Source organism: Eptesicus fuscus, chromosome 7 (assembly GCF_027574615.1).
Source record: "Eptesicus fuscus isolate TK198812 chromosome 7, DD_ASM_mEF_20220401, whole genome shotgun sequence".
In the NCBI taxonomy this organism is placed as follows: domain Eukaryota; kingdom Metazoa; phylum Chordata; class Mammalia; order Chiroptera; family Vespertilionidae; genus Eptesicus; species Eptesicus fuscus.
This window is the reverse complement of record NC_072479.1, coordinates 88,723,872-88,748,613: the sequence shown is the minus strand read 5'-3', so window position 1 is coordinate 88,748,613 and position 24,742 is coordinate 88,723,872. Positions and strand designations below refer to the sequence as shown.

Genomic DNA, 24,742 nt, shown 5'->3' with positions numbered 1-24,742 from the left:
ACCTATTTGTGCTGATAAGTTAGCACAGTTATATATATTACACTTACCATAACAAAGGTGATATATATATCTTTTTTTTTTTTTTTTTGAAGGGAAAGGAGAGAGATAGAAACATCAGTGATGAGAGAGAATCATTGATCAGCTGCCTCCTGCATGTCCCCCACTGGGATCAAGCCTGCAACCCGGGCATGTGCCCTTGACTGGAATGTAACCTGGGACCCTTCAGTCCACAGGCTGACGCTCTATCCACTGAGCCAAGCCAGCTAGGGCACAAAGGTGTTTTTTTGTTTTGTTTTTTTTTAATATTTAAAAATACACTAAAGCTGAAGTAGTATTTTCTTAGGCAGTTCTACTTGAGTTCTGAGGTTAGAAATACAAATAGGTTGTCTGGCAGCACGCAGATGGGACAGGCTCTCACTCCCTGGGACGCACACTGACATTGAGAAACAAAAAACAAAAGACCATAAAAGCCAGAATGTGAAGCCCTTGAGCTGTGAGTGACTTCCCTCAGCTCTTGGGACACTTCAAGGCCTATCTGGTCCTTATCTACCACACCCAACAGCAGGGGACTACTGACGACAAACTGTAACCACAAGCATTTTGATCTAAGTCTTTGTTAGATACTAAATTTCTTTAGTGAACTCTTTCCTTTCAAACAGCTCATGGTTTTCTCCTTCGACATTGGATTTAACTCAAGTTTAGTATAAATGACTAATAATAACTTCCATTAAAGTACCTGTTTTCATTTATAAAGCATTCAGTATATTTCATTTTGTTGAAATCTTATAACAATTCTGTGAGGCCAAAGGTCAGTGACTGGGGAGGCTGAGTTTGAAAGGTGAAGTGGCTTACAAAGATATGCAGCTAATCAATCTGGGGTTGGGTTGACAACTTCCAATCCTACACTCTTTCTACTGCATATCAGAAAATAAGGAGAGGGAATGTAAAGTGATACCAACACTTTGGAAAACAGTATGGTGGTTTCTAAAAAAAAAAAAAAAAAGTTAAAAATAAATAGAATTATCATATAATCCAGCAATTCCACTCCTTGTATATACCCAAAAGAATTGAAAGCAGGGACTGGAACAGATGTTTGTTTCATAGCAACATTATTCACAGTACTAAAAAGGTAGAAAACAACCCAAATATCCATCAACAGATGAATGGATAAACAAAATGTGGTGTATACAGCCAAAACCGGTTTGGCTCAGTGGATAGAGCGTCAGCCTGCAGACTGAAAGGTCCCAGGTTCGATTCCAGTCAAGGGCATGTACCTTGGTTGCAGGCACATCCCCAGTATGGGGTGTGCAGGAGGCAGCTGATCGATGTTTCTCTCTCATCGATGTTTCTAACTCTCTATCTCTTTCCCTTCCTCTGTAAAAAATCAAAAAACAAAATGTGGTATATACATACAGTGAAATATCTATTTGGCCTTAAAAAGGAATGAAATTCTAATACATGCTGTAACACGGATGAACCTTAAAGACATTATGTTATGTGATATAAGTGAGACACAAAAGGACAAATACTGTATGATTCCACTCATGTTGAAACTGGACAACCAATGGGTCCGAGTTACCTGTCACTACTTGAGCCAATTAAGCAGAGACACGGTTGAATCGTATATGAGCTTTTATTCCAACACTGCTGGCAGTATGGGAGGCAGAGCAGCAGGTTATCCACAAAAATATAATCTGCAATCCCCCATAAACCAGCTGCTTATATTGGGTAGGACAAAGATTACATGGGGAAGTAGGAATTACAGGCTTGGGGAAGTAGGCCATGTGGGTTGGGGTGGGATTCCATTGTTTGGACAACAAGGTTGTTAATTTTAATGATATTAGATCTTGAATGAGAATGGACCACATTCCACGGTTGACTCCCAGGTCCCGGGGGCATACAACTCCCAGCCAGGTTAGAATGTCTTTTCTTTAATCAAAACAAGGTAATCACTGTTAATAGAGCATGTTTAATATTTCATGTAACTATAGCTAGTCCCCAATATTCTATTTTTGCCCTAACAATGTGAGGTACCTAGAATAGTCAAATTCATAGACAGAAAACAAAACAGTGGTTAGCAGGGGTTGGAGGAGGTGAGAATGTGGAGTTCTTGCTTCAAGGGTACACACAGAGCTTCAGTTGGTGATAATGAAAAGTTCTGGAGATGGATGGTGGTGATGGTTGCACAACAATGTGAATGTTCTTAATGCCACTGAACTGTACTCTTTAAAATGACTAAAGTGATCAATTTAATTGTGTATATTTTTACCACAATAACAACAATAAAAAAGAAGTGGGAGGCAGTGTAGGAAAGATATAAATACCTGACTTGTTGGGTGACCACTGATAATTAACCTTTCTAGTCTTCAATTTATTTATCTGTAAAGTAAAGGGACTGGATTAGATGATGTTTAGGTACCTTCCAACTCTAATAGTTAACGGAAAAATGCATGTTCTGAGGAGGAATTCATTCAGGATTTCTATTGGGGTCCCACCACAATGGTCCAACACTTAATGGAAAAGATACATCTTTGGACAAGTGGTAGGAGAAAAACTGACATTTACTACACTTTTTAAAAACGAATGTTAGAGTTGCCAGGCTTATTAAAATGCAAGCCTGTGCCCTGGCTGGTGTGGCTCAGTTGGCTGGAGCATCGTCCTGTAAGCTGAAAGATTGTGAGTTGATTCCTAGTCATGGCACATACCTAGGTTGTGGGTTTGAGCCCCAGTCATGGTCCATACAGAAGGCAACTGACCAATGTTTCTCTCTCACTTCAATATTTCTCTCTCTCCCTTCCTCTCTTTCTACATATCCTTAGTAAGGATTTATATATATATATATATATATATATATATATATATATATATATTTACACACAAGCCTATAAGAGATGTGAGGATGTCTAGACAAAAGGCCTAGGTGCTTTTTGATTAAAAAAATAAATCCAGGCACCAATTAGAGGCTAGAGAAACTACAGAATAAAGTTGGTGAAGCTAATTATCTCAAATTTGGTGGGTAAAAATCTTTTATACAAATATAGTTTATATTTTAAGTAAATAAACATTTTAACAAATGCAATTTCTAATTACAAATATTTATGATCTCAAGAATACAAGTCAACATTCCTTGGAACCTTTACAAAAAAACCTTTGTATATCACTAGAAAGCTCTTTGCTCTTTGTAGCAAATAGCCTGAGAAACTCAACTTCATCATAAGAAGCCATGGAATAAGTATAAACTTTATGGTAGCTTATATGTAAATATTCATAATCTTTTTTCTTAGAAGAGATTTGTTTAATTTTGTTTGAATTAATTTTGTTCACATTCCCTATCATTTAGCTCCAGAACCCTTTTTCAGTATCACTCTTAATATTCCATAGATCTATTGATCCAAACAGCATATCATCTGGGCTTTTGCTTATAAGCAGGAAGTACAGATGATTTTAATGGGTCTCTCCCAGTCCCAATCCCCTCTGTGGTTTGCTTCAATAATAATTTGTAGACAGTGTTGAATTAAAGAACACAGAACTTATAAGTTTTTCTCCTCACTAAAAACCAGAAAGGGAAATAATGAAATGTAAATAGGAACATTAATTATTTTGATCTGTATTATGAAGGGGGTCAAGATATTTAAAAGAATCTTTCCAGTTGAGCCTTCCCACCCCACCCCGGAATGTTGGCATTCCTCAGTGTACCTCTACACACATTCACTCTTTCCCACAGATCCGGGAACTATCCCTTATGCTGGTGACACCCATATCTCCAACACCAGTCCAGACTTCTCACCTGAGCCTTGGGCCCTTAGACCCAAATGCCTACTGGTGATTGGAGGTGGGGGCAACCAATCACCGAATTATCCCATTTCCAGGTTCTGATTTTAGAGGCATATTTGAACAGGAGCCTTCTATAGCTTCTGCCTGCATCCCTAAGAAAGTCTTATGAAAGACTCTGGGAGCAAAACCAGTACCTACCAAGGAAGTATGAAAATCTGGCTGAGATTGATGATTCTTATCTTTCTGGGAAAAATTGTAGTGGTTCTGTGCTTTAAACGCTAACCTAGTTAGTAGCCATTTAAAAAAAGAAATGAGAGCATAAGCTTTGGAGTCCTAAACTTGAGTTTGCATCCCAGATCCTCCTCTTGTGGCTGGCCTCAATCTCCTTATCTGTAAACTGGGGAGGAAATCACTGTTGGGATGTTGTGAGGATTGAAAGAGTTAGCATATCAAACGGACCTGGATTTAATGGCCAGATTTAATTTAATTGATCTGTTTGTTGTGAGAATGTGTCTTCAAATGAAAATGTTTGTTCAAATGAGAATGTGTATACAAAAACTATTGGTAAACCAACAAATATTGCATAAACTGTTCACACGTGGGTATGGAGCTGTGTTTAGGACTTTGACTAGTGAAGGTAGTGGTAAAGTAGTGGTGGTGGGATGGTGTGTTTGTGTGTGTGCGTGCGTGTGTGTGTGTGTGTGTGTGTGTAGAAATGGTTTAATGGGTTCTATGCTGAGCGCCTGGTCTATTGTTTTTGGTGTACCTGAGCCACAGCCTTTCCCTCTCTCTTCACTTTACCTTTTCCTAAATCAGTAATCCTTAAACCTGTTGTCCACCTGTGGAGCTCTTTAGGCACTTACAAGCCTCATCTCCTGGAGATTCTCCTTCAGTAAATCTGAATCGGCCCTAAGTATCTATTTTAAAAAAGTATATATATAATTGATTTCAGAGAGGAAGAGAGAGAGAAACATCAATGATGAGAGAGAATCATTAGTCAGCTGCCTCCTGCATGCCCCATTCCGGGGATCAAACCCAGCTGGTGTGGCCCAGTGGTTGAGCATAGATCCATGAACCAGGTCTCAGTTCGATTTCCAGTCAGGGCACATGCCTGGGTTGCAGGCTTGATCCCCAGTAAAAGGATGTCCAGGAGGCAGCCCATGCAGGAGGCAGCCAATCAATGATTCTCTCTCATCACTGATGTTTCTCTCTCTCTCGCTCTCCCTTCCTCTCTGAAATCAATAAAACTGTATTAAAAAAAAAAAATCTGGGATCCTTTCTGTGGACCACAAAACTTCACGTAATCTGGCCCCTGGCTTACTTCGCCTCCACTTGCCCATTGGCTCCCGCCGCTCTGGCCTCTTGGTTGTACCCCCTCAGAGCCTTTACACACGGTGCTCACTTTGCTGGTTCTCTAGACAGGTGCCTGGTTTATTCTCTCCCATAACCAGGTCTCTAGGTAAAGGTCACCCCCTCAGTGGCCTGTTCTATCTAAAAGAGCCTGTTTCACACTCCATTTCTTACCCTGCATTCATCACTACTTAGCCTCGTATCCATCTACGGCACTGGGATGCAGAAATGAACAAAATGGGCAGAGTCCCAGCATCCCAGTGCCTAGAAAAACAGTAGACTGTCAATAAATACAGGGTGTGGCAAAAGCAGGTTTACAGTTGTTCATATGGAAAATACCATAATGAATAAATAATAATACAAGAATAAACTGTTTTGAGCACTTACTTTTGCCATGCCCTGCACCGTTTGACTGAGTGACTAAACACTCACGTTTCTTTCCAACAGGAATGCCAAACCCCTCTTATTTTGCTTTGTCCCTTTCACTTATCAACCAAGTCTTTGTCCCAGCCTTTGACGGGGCCCCAAGCTTTTCTACAAGGCAGGAATTCCCCCAAAAAGATAAATATTGGAGACCCAAAAGGAAAAGAGTATCTTCTGAGATTCATACCTTTTCACATAACTAATTCCCTGGGTTCTGGCAACAGTCCTCCGAGGTGAAGTTGCTGTTTCCATTTTACATACAAGGAAACAGGCTTCAAGGAGATCCCACAACTACAGGGAGAAGCTGAGATTTGAACCCGGGCTTCTTTTTTTTTTGGACCCAGTTTTCTTGACTCATAGTCCAAAATGGGGAAAATGAAGTTCCTGTTGGCAGCACTGGAATATATGCCTAGGTAGGTAGGGTAGAAAATTGGTCTTCTCTTTGTTTTTCCATAAATGAGACTTTAGGATTGCTGGGAGAGAGAATTTTGGAGGTCTCAACATACCCCCTATCTAGTCTCAACTGAAAGAGTTTTTGTCTGGATGCATTTTGGGACATTTCGTTTAGGTTAAGTGGTAATTGCTTTAGAGGGTAGTTAGAATCGCTTTGCTTTTATTTCGTCATTAGGTCAATATTTGGTCACCATGAGGCTATCAGGTTCTGTTTGCTTGGTTTGAGTTGTTTGGGAAAGTCTTTCAATTCCACTCAGTTTAATTCCTGGAACAATGGTATAACTGGTGTGGTTTATATATTTAATCTCTCACCACAGTCAACCAGATAGTCGACAGAAAAGAATATCTAGAAAAGAATATCTTTTCAGTTTACCAAGTGCTTTTGTAAAAAGATTCTCACACCAACTTCATGAGTAATAGGGAATCTAAACATTGGGCACAGTGGCATGGGGGAGAATATCTCAAGAAATGAAACGAAGTTTTAATATGTGAATAAACGAACAGAGGAATTAACTGCCCATTTAACTGACTTCTTAGAGAAGCCAATAATGAAACTAAATGCGGACTAAGGGGATTATGCTGTTTGAAGTGATAATTAGGATTCGTGTGTGTTCTGTATGTGTGAATGTGTCCTATATGGTGACTTAGGAAAATAAGAAAAAAACTGACAAAATGCATAGGAAAACACCTTTAAATAAATAGGACTAATTTTCATATGATGAGATTCTAAAAATGTTCTTTGAATTTTTACAGATGTACATCCAAGGAAAATTACTATTTGCCAACTTTATTTTCAATGGTTATAGCACATCTGCTAAAGACCTTCATAAGCAAATTGTGAAGACAAGGGGTGATTATGATATGGGATATTTCCTACCCAGTGACTTCAGAATCCGGTAGAGTAACTACGCACTTTCTACTTTATCTTACACTTTTAATTAGTAAATCCCAGACAAGGCCAATTGTCTGGGATTTACTTTGGCCTTTATGAGTATTTTTTCTTTACCTCAAACTTACTTTTGCCTTATATATATTTATTCCTTGCCTCAAATCTTTTCTGGAAAGAGGTAGCTTATTTATTTAAAAGTTCAGTTCAAGGAAGACCACTTTCTTTTTAACAAGCAAATGTTCCGAAGACTGTTAAACTAAGCTTAGAAAGAGTCAAACCAGTAATTCCTTCAATTACGTAGCACAGAGTATGACTTGATGGATGTTAACTTTCTTCTTCATTCTGTATGTCTTTTCTGTCAGGGAGGTCATCTAAGTCAACAAATATAACACAATGAGAATGTACCCAATGGCTGACAGTCACTCTAAAGGGTGAAAATGTAGCTTTTAAACTTAATCTGCTGCCTTCACTCTGATAAATTATCATGTGAGGCATGTAAATGACCAAAAATAAATTTAGACCAATGAATCCAGGGCTTTCTTAGACAACTGCTGTCTTCTATGGGTATATGAACAAATTCTGAAAAACAGTAATTGAAGAAAAATAGGGACAGAAGAAAGAGACAAAGAATTTCACCTTTGGCTAATTCATGTTGCAAACACCAGAATAAAAAAGGTACACACAAAAAAGATACAAAGAAGTACAGATTTTATTAGGGTTTTCTTAAGCTTAGGAGGAACAAATACAGACATATACAAACCTACTATTGGGTTCTTACAAAGTATTTTAAAACAGCTGACAAAAATGCAATATAATAAAATATATAAATCTATAACAGGAAGTATTGTGTTAAAAATTATAATCTCAAGTCTTCAGGAAGGGTGAATAGTTCTATATAAAACATAAGTAGTCAAAAAGTAAAAATTAAAATATCTCTGAAAGAATATTTTCAAATGATATTAAAAAAAATACTTAACACTCCCAAAGTATGTGAAGTGAAGGCCGACTTTGGAAACTTACTGGGTTAACAAGCCTGAACTCTGTAAGACAGTTCATAAATTTCCCATTTGCAGGGTTCATATTTAACAACGTTAAAAGAGAGAGTGCAAAGGCCCCCAAACACTGGAAACACATTGTACATACACATAATGGGTTTACACACTTCTATGTTAAGAAATACAGTTAAATATGCTCACAGGTCAGTGCATTGATACAAGATTACTGATGTTACAACATTTTTGTATTTAGGTGAATACAAAAAGTCATAAATTCTATAAGAATCTATATATAAGGCTCACCTATGTAATTCTACATACTTCATTAGATAAAGACGAATGAGAAGAATTAAAGTATAAATTAAAAGTGAATTTATCCTATCTAATAAAGAGGGAATATGCTAACTGACCCTCGCACCGTCACAAAGGTGGTGGCGCCCACAGCCAATAAGGAGGGATTATGCTAATTGACTATCATGCCCTCAAAAATGGCACCTACAGCCACAAGATGGCGGTGCCCAGTCCCCTCAGTCCCCCAGCCGTCAAGGGCCAGCCCAAGGCGCAGGCAAGCCTCAGATGGTGGCTGCCCGAGCCTCAGGTAACCAGGGCCGGCTGAGGCTTGCGCTGTCGGCAGTGGCAGCAGCAGAGGTGTGATGGGGTGTCGCCTTCCCCTGATCGCCGGGTTGACCCCGCCCCTGAAGGCTCCCAGACTGTGAGAGGGGGCACGCTGGGGTGAGGGACCCCCCACCAGAGCATGAATTTTCATGCACTGGGCCTCTAGTAAGACAATAAAAGCATTTACATCACTTGGATTTAAAAGGAATCAAAATCCAAAGATCATTTTATCCAATCTATTTTATTAAAAGAAATATACACATAGTAACATGTATAGTGTTTTGATTTATGCAAACAAGACAATGTGCAAAAAGGAAAACATTGAGAAAGAAGGGTGAATACACACACACACACACACACACACACACACACACGATTTACCAGGCAGAAAATAATAGATTTCATGGGATGAAGCATCTCTGTAATGAATGTAGTACAGAACTAATTGTAGGGGTGAGTTCTTCAGTATTTTAAAGGATAACCATTGACCCAATTTTTCTGATGTGACTGGGCTTGGAGGAATAGTACATTTTTTAGTTCCTTTCACATGTGGAGTCCCTGATTAGTCAGCAATTATTTCAAACAGGGTCTAAACCTATAGAAATGCCAGTATTACCCAAAGTATACATTTTCAATGTGCATCATGACCCTTTGGACTTGGGGCCATTTCAATATTTTTCTGATATCCTGTCCTCCAAATTAAATAAAAACATATATGAGGCTATAGCAATGTCACAGTTTTGATGTAAGACCATGTAATGAGTCAACGAGGTCAGAATATGTTAAAAATCCAGAGTAACAGGGAATGAAAAATCAAGAAACATACTATTTGACAAAATACCTTTGTAAAATGTGAGGTATTAGCCCATTTCCACTCTATCACCGTAGCTTGTTTTCATCAACGACAGCAGATTCTGCAATGTAGCCTACAATGTGTCCCACAAAGGATGGTGTGTCTGCAAATGATGCTAAGTTTCTTCCCAGATCTGAACCTCAAAAAGCAAGTTCAAAGCAATGTGGTAGATTCAAAAGAGTAAAAGAAAAAGGCAGTCTCCAAAAATGAGAGCTTAAAATTACAAGCACTGTAGCCAGAGGCAAAGACCAATGCCTTTCAGAAACTATGAACAATTAGTTAAATGAGACTGATATTGAGTAGAAACTCTGAGAAGAACAAAAACAAATAACTAATTTGGGAGAGAATGTCTTTTGGTGGTTAAGTTGCTTAACCTAAAAATAGAGATCCAATAATAAAAGCTACAAGTACAGTTCTCCTCATTGGCAATTATTAACAATATATTACATATCACTGTTCTATTGTGATAAATTAATATGTCAATGTCTAGTAATGCTTTATCTTGTTATCCATTCCCATCCTTCTAATTTTAGAAGGATTAACCAATCAATTCTTGCTAAAATGTAGGCACATATACAAAAAAGTGAGTCCTGATAGATGAAAGATGTCTCATAAACCTCAGGTTATCTTCAGTCTTCATACTCTTGATGGTCCAGGAATGATGCGCGAGTTTAGGTTGGTTCTAGGATAGGCCCAGGGGCCTGGTTTGATCTGGGATCCCTGGGACCATACCTAGAACAAACCCAAACATAACCAAACTCCTTGGGAGTGCTTTCAGCTCAGACGTCTAGGCTTTTCACTCATGTGGACCTTCAGGGCTGTCTGAGGACCACATGCCAACCTTTTAAGGAATAGGTGTAACAGTTCTGGAGCTTTCTGCATGTTGCCATTTTTAAAAGCTTTATCACTTTTATTATGTGAATCAGAATATTACTCTTGTGCCTGAGTGAGCATTACTGAAGTCATAGTATGAACCGAAGGTACTACAGGTTGGTATAATATAAGTGCAGAAAATACTTTAAGAAATGGAGTTAATTTAAAACTTACTTGGGAGGGAAAAGATATTATAAAAGAATAAACTTATAGTAATATATCTTGAGAAACTCTTAAAGATACAAACATGAAAGGAAAATATCTATTTCTACAACATTACTTCATAGAATATACCCACTTTTAAAGTGCAATTGGAAGTACACACAAGTTAAACACTGTCCTATTGCAATAACATGTTTGGTATGTGCCAAATGAAATTCAGTAAATGGGAATGAAAGAAACTAATTTAACAGCTGACAGTTAACATATTTTAAAATATAGCATTAAAAATATAATTTGCACTTTAATTCATCACACATTTTAGGATATTCATAAAATCAACTCATTCATGTTAAGTGTTTGTATATGTGGATCTTGTATTCATATATTTTTTTGTTTGTTTAAGCAATTACAATGAGTAGAATCACTTTTATCCCATAACTATACTCAAGGAGAAATTTTCTCCTTGTACCATCAAACAGAGTTTGCCAGCATGACTATCTATTCTGTAATAGCAGTCTCAATTCAAGAAACTATTTGGATTATCTGTTTTTTTAATAACTGTTGTGTCATAATTCCCTTCCAATAGCATGAATAATGGAAAGCTGACTATGGTGCATGGCCATAAAATAAGCAGACTGATTTTAACATATTATTACTAAAACACAACCGGCTTGTTAGTAAAACTAAGTTGTTAGATGCTACAATATCCCCTTCTAGACAGATTTGAATTTTACTTACAAACATTATAATATGCACATTTCATATTTATTTTTCATTCGAGAGAAAAATTATCATGCTTGATTACTTAACACATTAAATAATAATTTAAACATGCAAAACATAGAATGACAGTGGGAATTTAGTCATTCGAATATCCGTAAGTATCATTCTAACATTGATAACTTTGGCAAGCTTTTAACATACAATTAATTGAATGAAAATAAAGATAATGTCTTCTGTGATATCAATAATAAAAGTTTTCTTATTTTCCAGGGCTCAACCTACTTCATGTTTTGGAAATGCAGATATACTTCTCTAAAAATAAAAATAAAACAACATTTCAAAATAAACTCACCAAAGAAATTCTTAGCAACATATGATATCCAGATCAAAGAGAAAGTACTGTAGAAAATGCTAATTTGAATGGACTGGTTTTAATAGGAGTAAAAAAATTAGAGGATAGAAATACAGAGAAGGTAAAGTATAAAAACAAAATGGTTCCTTTTGTATAATGAAAGCCCTTTTACTTTGAGAGCAGGTAGTGATCGTAACTTCACTTATTTTCAGGATAGAAATGAAATAGGTACTAAAATAATAGATGTTACAAAATCCATGCACTTAATATAATCCAATTTTTTGGGTCTTTACTGAGTCAATTTACTCTTACTTCCCACATTATTCTAGCAGTCTTAGCCATCTTGTTTTCAAAACCAAGCAGACTAGAAGGGGAACTATGAGGACTGAGAAAGGCACACTTAAGCAAGCAGTAATATAAACTAGAGAAATTAGAACTATTAAAAAACAAAGACAAGAAAATTAAAAAAGCACAGCAGAATGGAGCCATTTGGTAAAGGGTATATAGCTCTCAATGCCTAATTAGTTTATCACAGCATAATTAACTACTGTTAATAATGACCATTTTGACATCAAAGAAGATTAAATAAAATGCATTTCATATATTGTTTAAGAAGATAGCAATGCATATTAAGTTTTAAAGACTCCCTTCAAAACTTATTTAAAAAATTTTAATGCTTAATTTAAGCTCTATAGAAAACTGGGATATAAAGAATAACTCATTCCCCCAAAATTCAGAAACCCAGTTCATGGGTAATTCTACTAAATTACCCATGCATGTTTAGTCTCAAACCAATAGTTCTAGAATATGAATCTTGATGAACAGAGTTGAAATCATGTTTACAGTGCTGTATGTTTTAAGTCTATACACTATACTAAGAACAACTAAGAACAAAATGTTCAACATTGTCCTAAAATATACACAACGATTAATGCGAGGATGTCAGTAAAATTTTTCTTTCAGAGCTGAAGTCATGAATGGAGAGTTCTAGAAATATCAATATATAAAAAATGAATTAATACTTCAAATATATGGCAATCACATATACAACCAAATGTTTTTAGCAAGTTTAGTAAAGAACTAAGAGGCAAACAAAAGTATGCTAAGCAGCCAAACAGATTCCATAAAGTCCATGCACGCCACTGACAGAAAAGCCCCTTAGCCTTCTTTCAGTCTACTTACTCTTATTTTAGACACAATTCTAGCAAGCTTGGCAATCTGGTTTCCCAGTCCACAGCAGGTTAGAAGCAGCAAATTAGGGGCTAGTGCAGGATGCAGGCACAGAAGACAGGAGCAAAAAGTGACAGCTGATTATATGGGAAAACAGAGAAACTGTGAAAAACAAACATGACTCAAAAGCATAGCAATACAGGACCAGGCAGGAAAGAGGCATTATATGTCTAAGGAGGCCCCTGAGGGCGAGTTTCTGATTACCATCCCATAATTTATGTTCTTAAAATGACAAAAAAAAGTTAAAATTATATCCTAAATACTCTAGAAAAAGAGTAGAAAGTACATTGTAGAAAATTTTGCACTGTACTGTTAAAAAAGTTTATTAAATGGGTTTGCCTCAGTTACCCAAAAAATTAACTTACACAAGTTAGTCATCATCAATGATTACAGATAAATCAACTGTTACTATACTTATGGTATTTCCCCATATTTTCTCCTCTAAAATATTTATAGCTTCATTTTCTAATATAAATTGCACAGATATGTTCTTATAAATATAACTGGGAGAATAAATCAACTTTTATGCTTTGTTTAGTTGTCATTCATGGCATGATACTTTAATTCAAATAATGAGTTGGCTGAGCTATACCAATCTTACGGTATTTAGTTCCTGTTTCCTTGTTTTGTTTAGTTATAGAAACAATATATTATGATTAATCTAAATTAATTGAGCCTTCCTTCCCACATGATTTCTCAATAATTTATCAAAATATTTCATATTTTACATTAGTGATTGGGTATAAGAGAGTGAAATGACCTCCAAGATCACTTAACACTTGATTTATAATTTTGTGAAATGTAGAAGAACTTGTATCTTTTTATGCTTTAATGTTAAAAGCTTTACCATTTTTATTATGTGAATCAGAATTACTATTTATTTTTTAATGAAAATTGAATTTTTAATTTTTGACTTATTTTATGAATATATTTATAACCAGATCTTGTGTTTTTTTTAGCCTCAATAGTTTTAAATATTTCCAAGAAGTCAAAAATCACAAACATCATTTGCAATCTAGAGGATTTGGGTTTTGCTGGAAAAACTCCCTGTGAAGTTATTAAGTTAGCTGTATCCATAGCTTTTAAATGATGGATCTGTGATTTAAACTCAGGTTTATCCTTCTGCATTAAACCCTTAAGCCAATATTCTTAAATTTCCTTACTAATTTGCCTTAAATGTGTTTCTTTTTACCTGCTTGTCTCCCATAACTTCAAACTTGAGTCAATGTATTATTTCCCAATAAAGTATATTCAGATGCTGTAAGTACAATTAGACTTAAAGAGGATTTCACTTATAACAGTGATGGCGAACCTATGACACGCGTGTCAGCACTGACACGCGTAGCCATTTCTGATGACACGCGGCCGCTGAGGCGGCCGCATGCCGAGGATGAAACATTTGCTGCTCCTGAGGATGAAACATTTGCGAAATAATGTTTTTTCCTCAAAGTGACACACTACCCGAATTATGCTCAGTTTTTTGGCGAAGTTTGACACACCAAGCTCAAAAGGTTGCCCATCACTGACTTATGAAGTCAGATAATAGAGAAAACTTGTAAAAATAAGCAGAGGACCACAAATCAAAGACTAGGAAGAGTCTGGCACTAGTCAGGCCAGATATGTAGTTTTAAAGAAAGCTGAAAAGAAAAGAATTTAAGATATAATTGTCACCAGATCATTTATTGCCATGACTTTCCTAACTATAGACAAAGCATAAAAATTCTGTCTTCAAGACTGACTTAAATAGTTTTTTTCATACATTCTTGCATTAAATACTAGGTTTAAAACAAACTATGGAAATGTTCATATTAAAAGCTGTCAGCCCTGGCCGGTGTGGCTCAGTTGGTTGAGCACTGTCCCATCCACTGAAAGGTCCCTAGTTTGATTCCAGGTTGCGGGCTCAATCCCCAGTGTGGGGGTGTGCGGGAAGCAGCAGGTGGATGTTTCTCTCTCTCCTTCCCTCCTTCTCCCTCCCTTATTCTCTAAAAATTAATGAAAACATATCACATTTAAAAATAAAAGATAAAAGTTGTCAGGATATTACTCCTAATAAGAATTATCCTGTCAAAATATTATTGTAAAACTTGGAAAGCACAATTACAAATTTTCCCACAAAATATTTTCCCCAGAGGGTTTCCTTTGGATGTGGGATGGCAGCTATTAAGACTAAGTGAAATATTCTCAGAAAAGTAACAAACAAGGATATCTACTTATATTACATTGGCGTGTTTTACTTCTGCAGGTATTCATTGGAAAGAAGCATAAAGTCCAACATAGAGGTTCTTAGATTTTTACTGGGCATAAACACCACCTAGGTCTTATTCCAAATGACTAAGAATAATTGGGAGGATGGCTCTATGTCTGCATTTAAAAAATAATTTGTTCTAATATAGGTGCCCCATGGAAAAAATGGAGAAACACTGACTTCTAGATTATTATAAATTAAAAATTTTCACAGGAAAGATAATATTTTATCTTGGAAATATTTTAAAAGATGAAAGAAAATTTGAAAATTACACACACCAAAAAAACATTGAATTAAAATTTTAAGGTCCTTATATCATGATTTCACCAAGCAAAATTTTCAGTGAACTAAGTAACTAGTTCAGACTGGAAATAAACAGATCAGACTGGAAAATTACAAATTCTTTTTTTTAAAAAAAAATATTGTTATTGATTTCAGAGAGGAAGGGAGAGGGAGAGATAGAAACATCAATGATGAGAGAGAATAATTGATTGGCTACCTCCTGCACATCCCCCACTGGGGATTGAGCCCGCAACCTAGGCATGTACCCCTGACCAGAATCAAACCCGGGACCCTTTAGTCTGCAGGCTGACGCTCTATCCAGGGCAAAGATTACAAATTCTTGATTAAATTAGCCCTTCACATTTAAAAAGTATCACCTTAGAGAGCATTGAATAAAACTGGTAGAATATTATGAAGATATTTTTCCCACACTGGTGTAATAAAAAACAAAATATAACAAAATTAAAAAGTATTAATCTCGAATTCTTCCTGTGTAAGGTTATAGATTAAGAGAAAGATTATCAAATTTTTCCTTAGTTATTTCTTCTAAATCCAAGGAAAAAAGGCATTCACAAACTAATTTAAAAAGTAAGTAAACTTGCCCTGGCTGGATGGCGTAGTTGGTTGAAGCGTTGTCCCATACACTGAAAGGTTGTAGGTTCGATTCCTGGTCAGGGCACATACTTAGACTAAGGGTTTGATCCCTGGTTGGGGCACCTATGGGAGGCAGCCAGTGGATGTTTCTCTCTCTCCCACTCCTCTCTCCCCTCTCTCTAAAATCTATGAAGCATATCCTCAGGCGAGGATTGAAAAAAAGAAAGTAAACTCTAAATGTTATTACTATTTCTGAGTTTAAACTAGGCCTACTCTTAGGAACTGCTCCTAAGAGCTTAATTATGGATGTCACAAAATTTTTGGCAACTGGCAGAATAATCCTACCTAATAATAGACAAATATGCAAGTTGACCGCACCTTCGCTATGCCCAAGCCACGCCCACCAACCAATCAGGACGAGTATGCAAATTACCCAACCAAGATGGTGGTTAATTTGCATATCAAGACAGCGCTGAAAGAAGGGAAGAGCTGCAGAAGGGAGCAAAGCTGCAGAGAAGCAAGCAAGCCGGGGGGAGGAGAAGGGAGGCGTGGAGGTGGGGCGGGGGAGAAGGAAGGAGAGCAGGCGGGCTGGCAGAGAAGGTGGGGCGGGGGAGAAGGGAGGAGCCCAGGCGGGGCCGGGGGGAGAAGGGAGAAAAGCAGGCGGGCTGGCGGAGAAGGCAGGGCGGGGGAGAAGGGAGGAGAGCAGGCGGGGTGGGGTAGAGTGCAGCAGGAAATCCTATTGCAGGATTCTTCCTGCAACGGGAATGCTAGTTTATAATACAAAGGATCTCTATCATTCATGTAAAGCAGAAACAAGTTTTTCCTCAGGATAAAAAATAAATTTCTTTAGATTACTGAAAAAACCCCATAAATCCTTTGGTATGAAAATTTACTCTAATGCTAAGTTGTAGGAGTCTGCATGTGTTTCTTAACCCTAAAGACAATTTAGATTCATCATGTAATTTTCTTTCTAGGGCAGCAGCATAAATTGAATTAGCCCTACATTTCCCCCAAATAACATCTACACACTATGTCAGTGCATGGAAGCTATAGGTTTCAAAAAACAATATACTCCTGAAAATATCACTCTTTGAAAATGCAATTGTGGCCCTGGCAGGGCAGCTCAGTTGGTTAGTGTCGCCCTGATAAGCCAACGTGGATTTGATCTCCTGTCAGGGCACATACAAGTATCAACCAATGAATGCATGAATAAGTGGAACAACAAATCAATGTTTCTCTTTCTCTCTTCCTCTCTCCCTCTCTCTCAAATCAATAAAAATAAATAAATAAATAAATAAATAAATAAATAAATAAATAAATAAAATGTAATCACAACACAAAACAAAACAGATGCAACTGGACAATTTGGAAAGCAACCTCTTTTAAGAGGTAGTTTGTAAATGAAGTATTAAGGAGACAAGGATTGCTTTCCAGGAAGCTGACAGGATGTTTCCAGAATGTTATTCAGGTGGAGAGAGGGAATAGTCTAAAGCAAGAAATCAGCAGCATGGTGGCCTGCTTATCTAGACAAACTGATAAAAAGAACTTTCAGCAAAGTTGGGGATGAGGTCTTGGACCTCTGGATCCCACTTTGAAATCAGCTCTTCTGATTGCAATGAAAACAGAAAAAGGTATACACACAAAAATGTAAAAGGATAATCCTTAAAATGGCACGCTTTAAAAAAAAATCTTAAAATTAATTGCTGAATACACATGAACAAGGAAAACATAAGAAACATGTCATAACCCAAGTACTTTTAAAATAAAATTATTTTTTAGTTCCAAACCCCAGTACACATCAATTGCATGAGATCTTTTTTAAATTTTATTTAGAACCTGTATCTTTGTTTTAAGACGTGGTATAAACAAAAGTAAAATACAAACAACTTGTTATTAACATAATAACTGCAGTTATTAACTGTGAGAAAACAGTAAAAAGGAGTCACATGTTCTTGCGACAGAATTATCCCAGTCATTTTGTGATAGCAAATTCTGGCAAGAAATGAGAAATTCATTTGTTATGAAAAGTACTTAAAGAATTTCCAAAACTGACCAGTTGTGCTGCAAGTAAAACAGCAAATATTCAAAAGAGCCCTTACCTTTCTCTTATTGTCCTAAAAGATCTGCCATACAGGTAATTACTATTTTCAGATCAGTTGTTTAAACCAGATTCTTCCTGTAAAATCATACCTTAGCTTTATATATAATGAACTTACACTCATTTTCCCTTTCCAGTAGAATATCTAGTCTTGAAGCTAAAAAACACTTTCATAAAAGGAATAATTTAAAATCCTTCATGTAAATCTTGGTTCTTCCTTTTCTTCTACCTCACTTTTATTTTCTTCTATTAACTGTTCCTCCTCCTCGTCACCAAAAGTCTGTTCCTGCATAGTGGTAAAGGAGAGAGACCGAGCAGCCACTTCAGCAGCGAGGCCAGCAGTGAAGGTAAAATCCGGTGACAGCTGCAGCCTCGCCAGCCTCTGCCTGATGGAGGGCTGTGGTGAGTCCCTGGGAACTGGATGGGCAGCGATCAGGTCACCAACATCTGCCTGCTGAGAGTCATCTTCACTTTCCCACAGACACGCTCTTCCTTCAGCTCCTTGCAGGAAGCCTTCATGTGTAAAATTGTCTTTATTTTTACCATCTAGAGAGTTTTCACACAAATACTCAGTCCTACTACATATTTCATCATCAGTTATGGAGGGTTTACTATTTTCTTCTTCAATATCATTTTTACCAACTTTCCCCATATCTGAATCCATTGATGGTTCTGAATTACTTATGGGTTCCATTGGGTCTACAGGAGACAAGGATTTCAACACAGCTTTAAAGGAAAAAAAAGCAAAAAGAAAGAAAAATAATAACTAAGGACCCAGAAATAATTTAAACTTTAATTTAAACTCCCAGTAGATTTTTTCTTATAAAGAACAATAAATAAAGGCTAAATAAAACTTTCTAGTAAAATCAATATAAATTTGTAAATCCAAAGAACTTTATAAGAGATAAAATGCCTAAGAAATGAAATTAGACAGGGTTACGATGAAGATTTTAAAACACCTCATGTATTCTCTTATTCAAAATATGAAAGCATTGGTTCTCAAAGTGTGGTCCTTGAACTAACAGCATCAGGCAGAAATGCAAATTCTCAGGTTCCACCCCAGACCTACTAAATTGAAAGATGGGGTTGGGGACTAGCTGTGTTGATAAGCCTTCCACCTTGTACTGATGCATACTAAATTTTGAGGACCACAGCATTAAAAAATAAGCAGCATGGCTTTCACTGATAATATGTCAGATAAAAAGCCTAAGTAATCCAGATAATCATATTTTCAACACACACATATATATGTATAAGTTAAAACAGCATTGGAAAACAAACGTAACATACAATTCAATTTACTTGCCAACCACCTAATAAGACCCTGATGAAAGTAAAGCTGTAACTTCTATACATTTTGTAATGTCACAGAAAAATATATAATGAAATAAAATCTGCACTCAAGACCAACTACTGTACAAAGCATAATACATAAATATAATATATATCCATACGGCAGAAGTTGTCCTTTCAAGGCAAATGAAGTTTTATTTAGCCCCTCTTGAAGTTAGTAGGCAGTGGGTTGCTTGCTAGGCAGTCTCTCCTCCCAGTATGAGGGGTTAGTACAATACAATATATTATGAAGCATGGCGGAAGAAATAAAAAAGTACATCTTGAAGATCTGGCGTTTATTTAAAAATTATTTTGTAAAATGTGTCCATTTGCAAGAAACAGATCCCTAAGCTGCAGTAACTCCACTAGAGAAGCAGCGACAACAGGTTCCAGTGCAGAATTTCCCTCTCTAATTCCATTCGGACTTTACCCCTGTAGGCAGAGATGAAAACAACTCTGGAAGATGTACCGAAAAATTTCATGGGAAAAGCACTTTACGGTATCAGCAGCTTTTTACTTAATTTCACAAATTAAATCAGCATTATTGCCTTTTCAAATGTAAACTATCAAAGCACGTACCTGAAAAAGAGACACATTTCTCAGTGTTCTCTTTGCCCATATTGTGAATAGGATAATTTTAAAGCTACATGAAGAAAATACTAAACAATAAAAAAGGATACAAGTTTATATATAATGCTATTTTCAGTCTTCACATGCAGTTTTAATCTATAAATATGCTGGTTTAAAGAATGCAACATAAATTAGAAGTTGATTGATATTCCTGATAATTGCTAATTAAATGGGGGGGGGGGGTAATACAAGTGTATTAACACTATGCTAGAATATAAGCCTCCAGGAGTGTAGGGATTTTTGTCTCTTGATTTATGTGTTAGGAATATATAACAATGAATAATGTGTTAAGAACTACTTGTTGAACAAATAATTTGCTGAATGAATACTATGAAGGATAATAAAACCCTTATTTAAGGAGACTATATTACAGAGACCAAAAAATAAAAAATAAAAAATCCAACGCATAGAAAATAACAGTGCCTAAAACATTAATGCTCTTAATCTCTGATTTATGTAGGCCCAATATATAAGCAGGTAACAGGAACTCAATTTTTACTGCTGTTTCTAGGAAGATCCTAATCTCCTATATGCTTTGCTGCTCAGACTTGCTTTCATTTTGCTACAGTGCCCTTCTGGCATGAGGGTCTGCAGTGCTAGGAAAGGCGGCAGGGCTGGAGGATTCACAGAGGAGACTGGTGGAGAGGACAGCCTGGAGAAGAGAAATGTCTAGTAAAGGGATGAGCATGAATGTCTTTCATGAATAAAAATAGCAAATTTGTGGAACCATAATCTAATTAGATAAATATAACTGGAGGAAGATATCTATATTAGAAATAGTGGGACATACGTATAATTGGGTATGATGGACTCATATGATGGAAAGGCTTAACACCAGGAAAAGGAGTTTAGATGTAATACAATAAAAAAGGGGGCACTGCTGTAGGTTTTTTGGTTGTTGTTTGTTAAAATATATTTTTATTGATTTAAGAGAGGAAGGGAGAGGGAGATAGAAACATCAATGATGAGAGAGAATCATTGATTGGTTGCCTCCTGCACGCCCCCCCCACTGGGGATTGAGCCCGCAACCCAAGCATGTGCCCTTGACCAGAATCGAACCTGGGACCCTTCAGTCCGCAGGCCGATGCTCTATCTACTGAACCAAACCCGCCAGGGCTGCTGTAGGTTTTTAAGTTTAGAGCTATTGTCAATGTGCTGTTTGAGAAAAATCTAGAGCTTGCAAGGATAGAAGCTATCTTCGAAGCTTAGATACTATTTCTAAGGATGGCTTAGAAGACAAAGATACTGAAAATGCAAGTCAGCTAAGGCTATTATAATACATGAGCACAATCTAATGAGGACCTGGGCTACAAAAAAAGGTCAATGGAAAGGAGGAGGAAGGATAAAATAAAAAAATGTACGTGTGGACAAAGGAGAATCAAAATGGTAGGGCTCCTAAGAGGACCCTGAGGAACTTTCCAGAAGTTAACTAATTTATATATTTCGAGTGAAAAAGAGAAAGGGAAAAGAAGGCAACTGATTTTTAGGCTCTACATACTCTAAAATAGAAGGGAAGTCCTTCTACCTTCTTAGAAATTAATTCTTCATCTAGAAATTAGCTAGTTTAATATTATCAAGTATTAAGCTTCCCCTCATTCCCTTCCCTGCCTCCCAAGAAGTTCAACTAAAGACGAGTGGGAAACATAAGGGAGTTAAGGCTAATCTTAGGTATAACCAGTCATCCAGCTTTGTCCAAATCCAAGTATGGAAACTGTGCACAGAAGCAGGCCCTCAACTCCCATCCACTACAGTGCTCAAATCACTGAGTAACCGAAATGATGTAGCTAAGGGCCTAGGTCTTAGTTCATTTGTTTCAATAGTGAACCCAATTATCTGTGTTTCACTGAGGTATTTAAAATATCAACAAAAAGAGAACAGAGTTTAGAATATCAAATACACAAAATCTGAAAACACTCTAATTTATTCAACTCACTGTCAGTTCCAAAACAAATTCAGTCAAAAAATCAAATAACTGATGAAAAGTGTGATTTTATATCCCATTTCATTACATACCTACTCTTTAATTGAACAAATTGATTTTGTGTCTAGAAGAAAAAGTACTATACTTACTGGTGGGTCCCTAAAATTAGAGTCATAAGAATTCTGTAACCAAAATAAGATTCAGTTAAAGAAAAATCTCCTACACTGAAATAACCTTTTACTCTGAAGTCAGTGCTTACCGTGATCACTAAACAGAAGTTGCTTCCACTTCTGCCTTTCTGCCTCTGATGCTTTGAATCCCAGCACAGATTTTAATTCTTGGAGTACCCTCTTGGATTCTTCATGCTCACGCTTCTGTCTCTCTTTGTCTTCTTGAGACAAGTAATAAAAATCATCATTTCTTAACTCACTGTCCATATCTAAGTCATCTACATAAGCTTCTAATTCCTGAAAATGAATAAATGAAAAAGAACTTTACTTCAAGCAGATAATTTTCTAGCAGTATTCATTTATTTGCACCTACCCTTTTCCAAGATTAAAAAAGGAGGGCTCTTAGCACAGGTCAGTAAAACACAGATGGGTAAACAAAGCAAACATAGATAAGTGGACATCTTAAAAAAAACTTAATTTGATACTATAAAGGGTTTTAAATAAGGAATTTTAATAACTCAATCGTTATTTTTCTACTCTGATACCATTCTACAGACGTAGTAAAGACTACAGTGATTAGCTCTGTCAAAACCAATCAAAATTAGCCGGGCTGGTGGTTGGGGAGGTGGTCAGGTATGTTAGTCCTCTTGTGCTAGAATTTGTGGTGCTTTCTGAGGTCCCAGGAAGTCTGAACACTATTCCTAGGATTGTGGAACACCTCATCTATGGCTTTCCATATTGCTAAGGCAGATGGAAGGATCCCTGCTTACCCAGACTCCCTTGCAGTTATGGTTGAGGCAAACAACTGGGATCCTCTAATCAGATGTATCTGGATCAGATCTGATTCAGAAGTATGTTATAAAAGAAGCAGGCATCTCATGGAATCCACTCTGGTAAGAATGGTGGCAGAAAAGTTTCCAGAGGCAGAGGTTCTGAAGGTAGCGTTGAAGGAGCAAGTGACAATGTCTGTGCCCAGTGACTTACAGAGGTGTTGCCACTGTAAAAGTTCTTTTGAGTGATTTTAGCCTTTTACCCCAGCCTGGTTCAAGCCTGATTACCTGGCCCTCTGAATGTTCTGTGAGGTATCTAATGTTTTTTTTTTTTTAAATTTCTTCTTTGTTAAACTAAGTAAGGTTGGTTTCCCTTTGCAATTAAGGATACTGAATAGACTATATGACCTAAGGAAAACTTCTTGAGCAAAAGAAATCTTAGTCAATATTGAAAGGGAGGCATAACATAAATGTAGTCAAATGCACAAGATAAATGTATAACATTTTTAGATATGTATACATGGTGGTAACCGCTACTTAGATCAGGATAAAAACATTTCCATCATCTCAGAAAGGTACCTTTGCCAAGGCACTATTTTTTTAAAAAATATATATTTTATTGATTTTTTACAGAGAGGAAGGGAGAGGGACAGAGAGCTAGAAACATCGATGAGAAAGAAACATCGACCAGCTGCCTCCTGCACACACCCCCCACCGGGGATGTGCCTGCAACCAAGGTACATGCCCTTGACCGGAATCGAACCTGGGACCTTTCAGTCCGCAGACAAACGCTCTATTCACTGAGCCAAACTAGTTTCGGCCAAGGCACTATTTTTTAATGTGCTTAATCACTTTTAAATGTCTAAGAAATAGATTAAAATTCAAGGTACTAAGAACTAATGATTTGATATATATTCAATACATTATATTGTGATTTTGAAGCTCATTAGAAACATAAATTCAACAATGTCACTTACAGAGAGCAGTAGGTAAGTTTCATATGTGAAACTCTCCTTTATGGGAAACAAAAGCAATTTTCACCCTTACCTGCTCCTCAGGGATTGGATCTTTATCTGCAATGTGTAGAGTAGGCTGCAGCACGGGTACCACAGTACAGCGTGGGCTTTCACATGCTATTTCAGGTTTGCCTTAAAAAGAAACAAGCCACACAGAAACGAGTGAATATCTGATTAACAACCAAAATACAGAACAGTTCCATCACCTCAAAATAGTTATTTATACTACCATTTTTTTAAAATATATTTTATTGATTTTTACAGGGAGGAAGGGAGAGGGATAGAGAGCCAGAAACGTCGATGAGAGAGAAACATCGACCAGCTGCCTCCTGCACACCCCCCACTGGGGATGTGCCCGCAACCAAGGTACATGCCCTTGACCGGAATCGAACCCGGGACCTTCCAGTCCGCAGGCCGACGCTCTATCCACTGAGCCAAACCGGTTTTGGCTATACTACCTCTTTATACCATATTCTTCCTTCCATATCTAATTCCCAGTAACCATTGATATGTTTTCTGTTACTATTAAAGTTTACTATTTTAAGAATATTATCTAATAAAAGAGCAATATGCAAATTAACCATCACTCTGACACACCTACCAGCCACGCCCACCAGCCAATCAGGAGTGAGCATGCACATTAACCCAACCAAGATGGCTGCGGCCACGGAGCAAGCAGGAGGCTTGGGTTTCCCCGGCAATGGAGGAAGCCAGCTTCCTGCACACCCTGGCCTGCCTTAGCCTCCGCTCAAGGCTACAAAGTTTCAATTATAGAAGATAAATAAATCCCAACAAAAATGGCGGCAGCCACGGAGCTGGAGAGAGCAGGAGGCTTGAGTTGTCCCCAGCGATGGATGAAGCCAAGCTTCCTGCACACTTTGTCCTCTGCTCAAGGCTACAAAGTTTCAATTATAGAAGATAAATAAATCCCAACAAAAATGGCTGCGGCCATGGAGCAAGCAGGAGGCTTGGCTCCGCTCAAGGCCACAAAG

At 37.1% G+C, this 24,742-nt stretch overlaps 2 protein-coding genes and 1 non-coding gene across 7 annotated transcripts in view; 1 reads left to right on the top strand and 2 right to left on the bottom strand.

Annotated features, from left to right (window-relative positions):
• The window catches only part of LOC114232675 (uncharacterized protein C3orf20-like), a 75,232-nt gene extending 63,774 nt beyond the window's left edge, over positions 1 to 11,458 (top strand). The window contains exons 13-14 of the mRNA XM_028150311.2: positions 6,754 to 6,896; positions 11,381 to 11,458. Of these exons, the coding sequence (XP_028006112.2) occupies positions 6,754 to 6,896; positions 11,381 to 11,426 (189 nt within the window). The 3' untranslated portion in view covers positions 11,427 to 11,458. The remainder of the gene's footprint in view (positions 1 to 6,753; positions 6,897 to 11,380) is intronic.
• Positions 10,022 to 10,099, bottom strand: MIR331 (microRNA mir-331). The gene has a single exon (NR_129228.2). It is a non-coding gene; the product is annotated as a microRNA mir-331 (primary transcript).
• A 6,167-nt stretch (positions 11,459 to 17,625) lies between the features above and the next one.
• Positions 17,626 to 24,742, bottom strand: part of VEZT (vezatin, adherens junctions transmembrane protein) — a 64,236-nt gene continuing 57,119 nt past the window's right edge. For 3 of the 5 annotated variants that reach the window (XM_054719364.1, XM_054719365.1, XM_054719368.1), the window contains 3 exons: positions 23,782 to 23,882; positions 22,054 to 22,261; positions 17,626 to 18,637 (listed from right to left, as the gene is read on the bottom strand). In XM_054719364.1, the coding sequence (XP_054575339.1) occupies positions 18,108 to 18,637; positions 22,054 to 22,261; positions 23,782 to 23,882 (839 nt within the window). In that variant the 3' untranslated portion in view covers positions 17,626 to 18,107. Of the gene's footprint in view, positions 18,638 to 19,550; positions 19,676 to 22,053; positions 22,262 to 23,781; positions 23,883 to 24,742 lie in introns of those variants that run through there. The other 2 variants (XM_054719366.1, XM_054719367.1) reach the window with 1 other exon arrangement.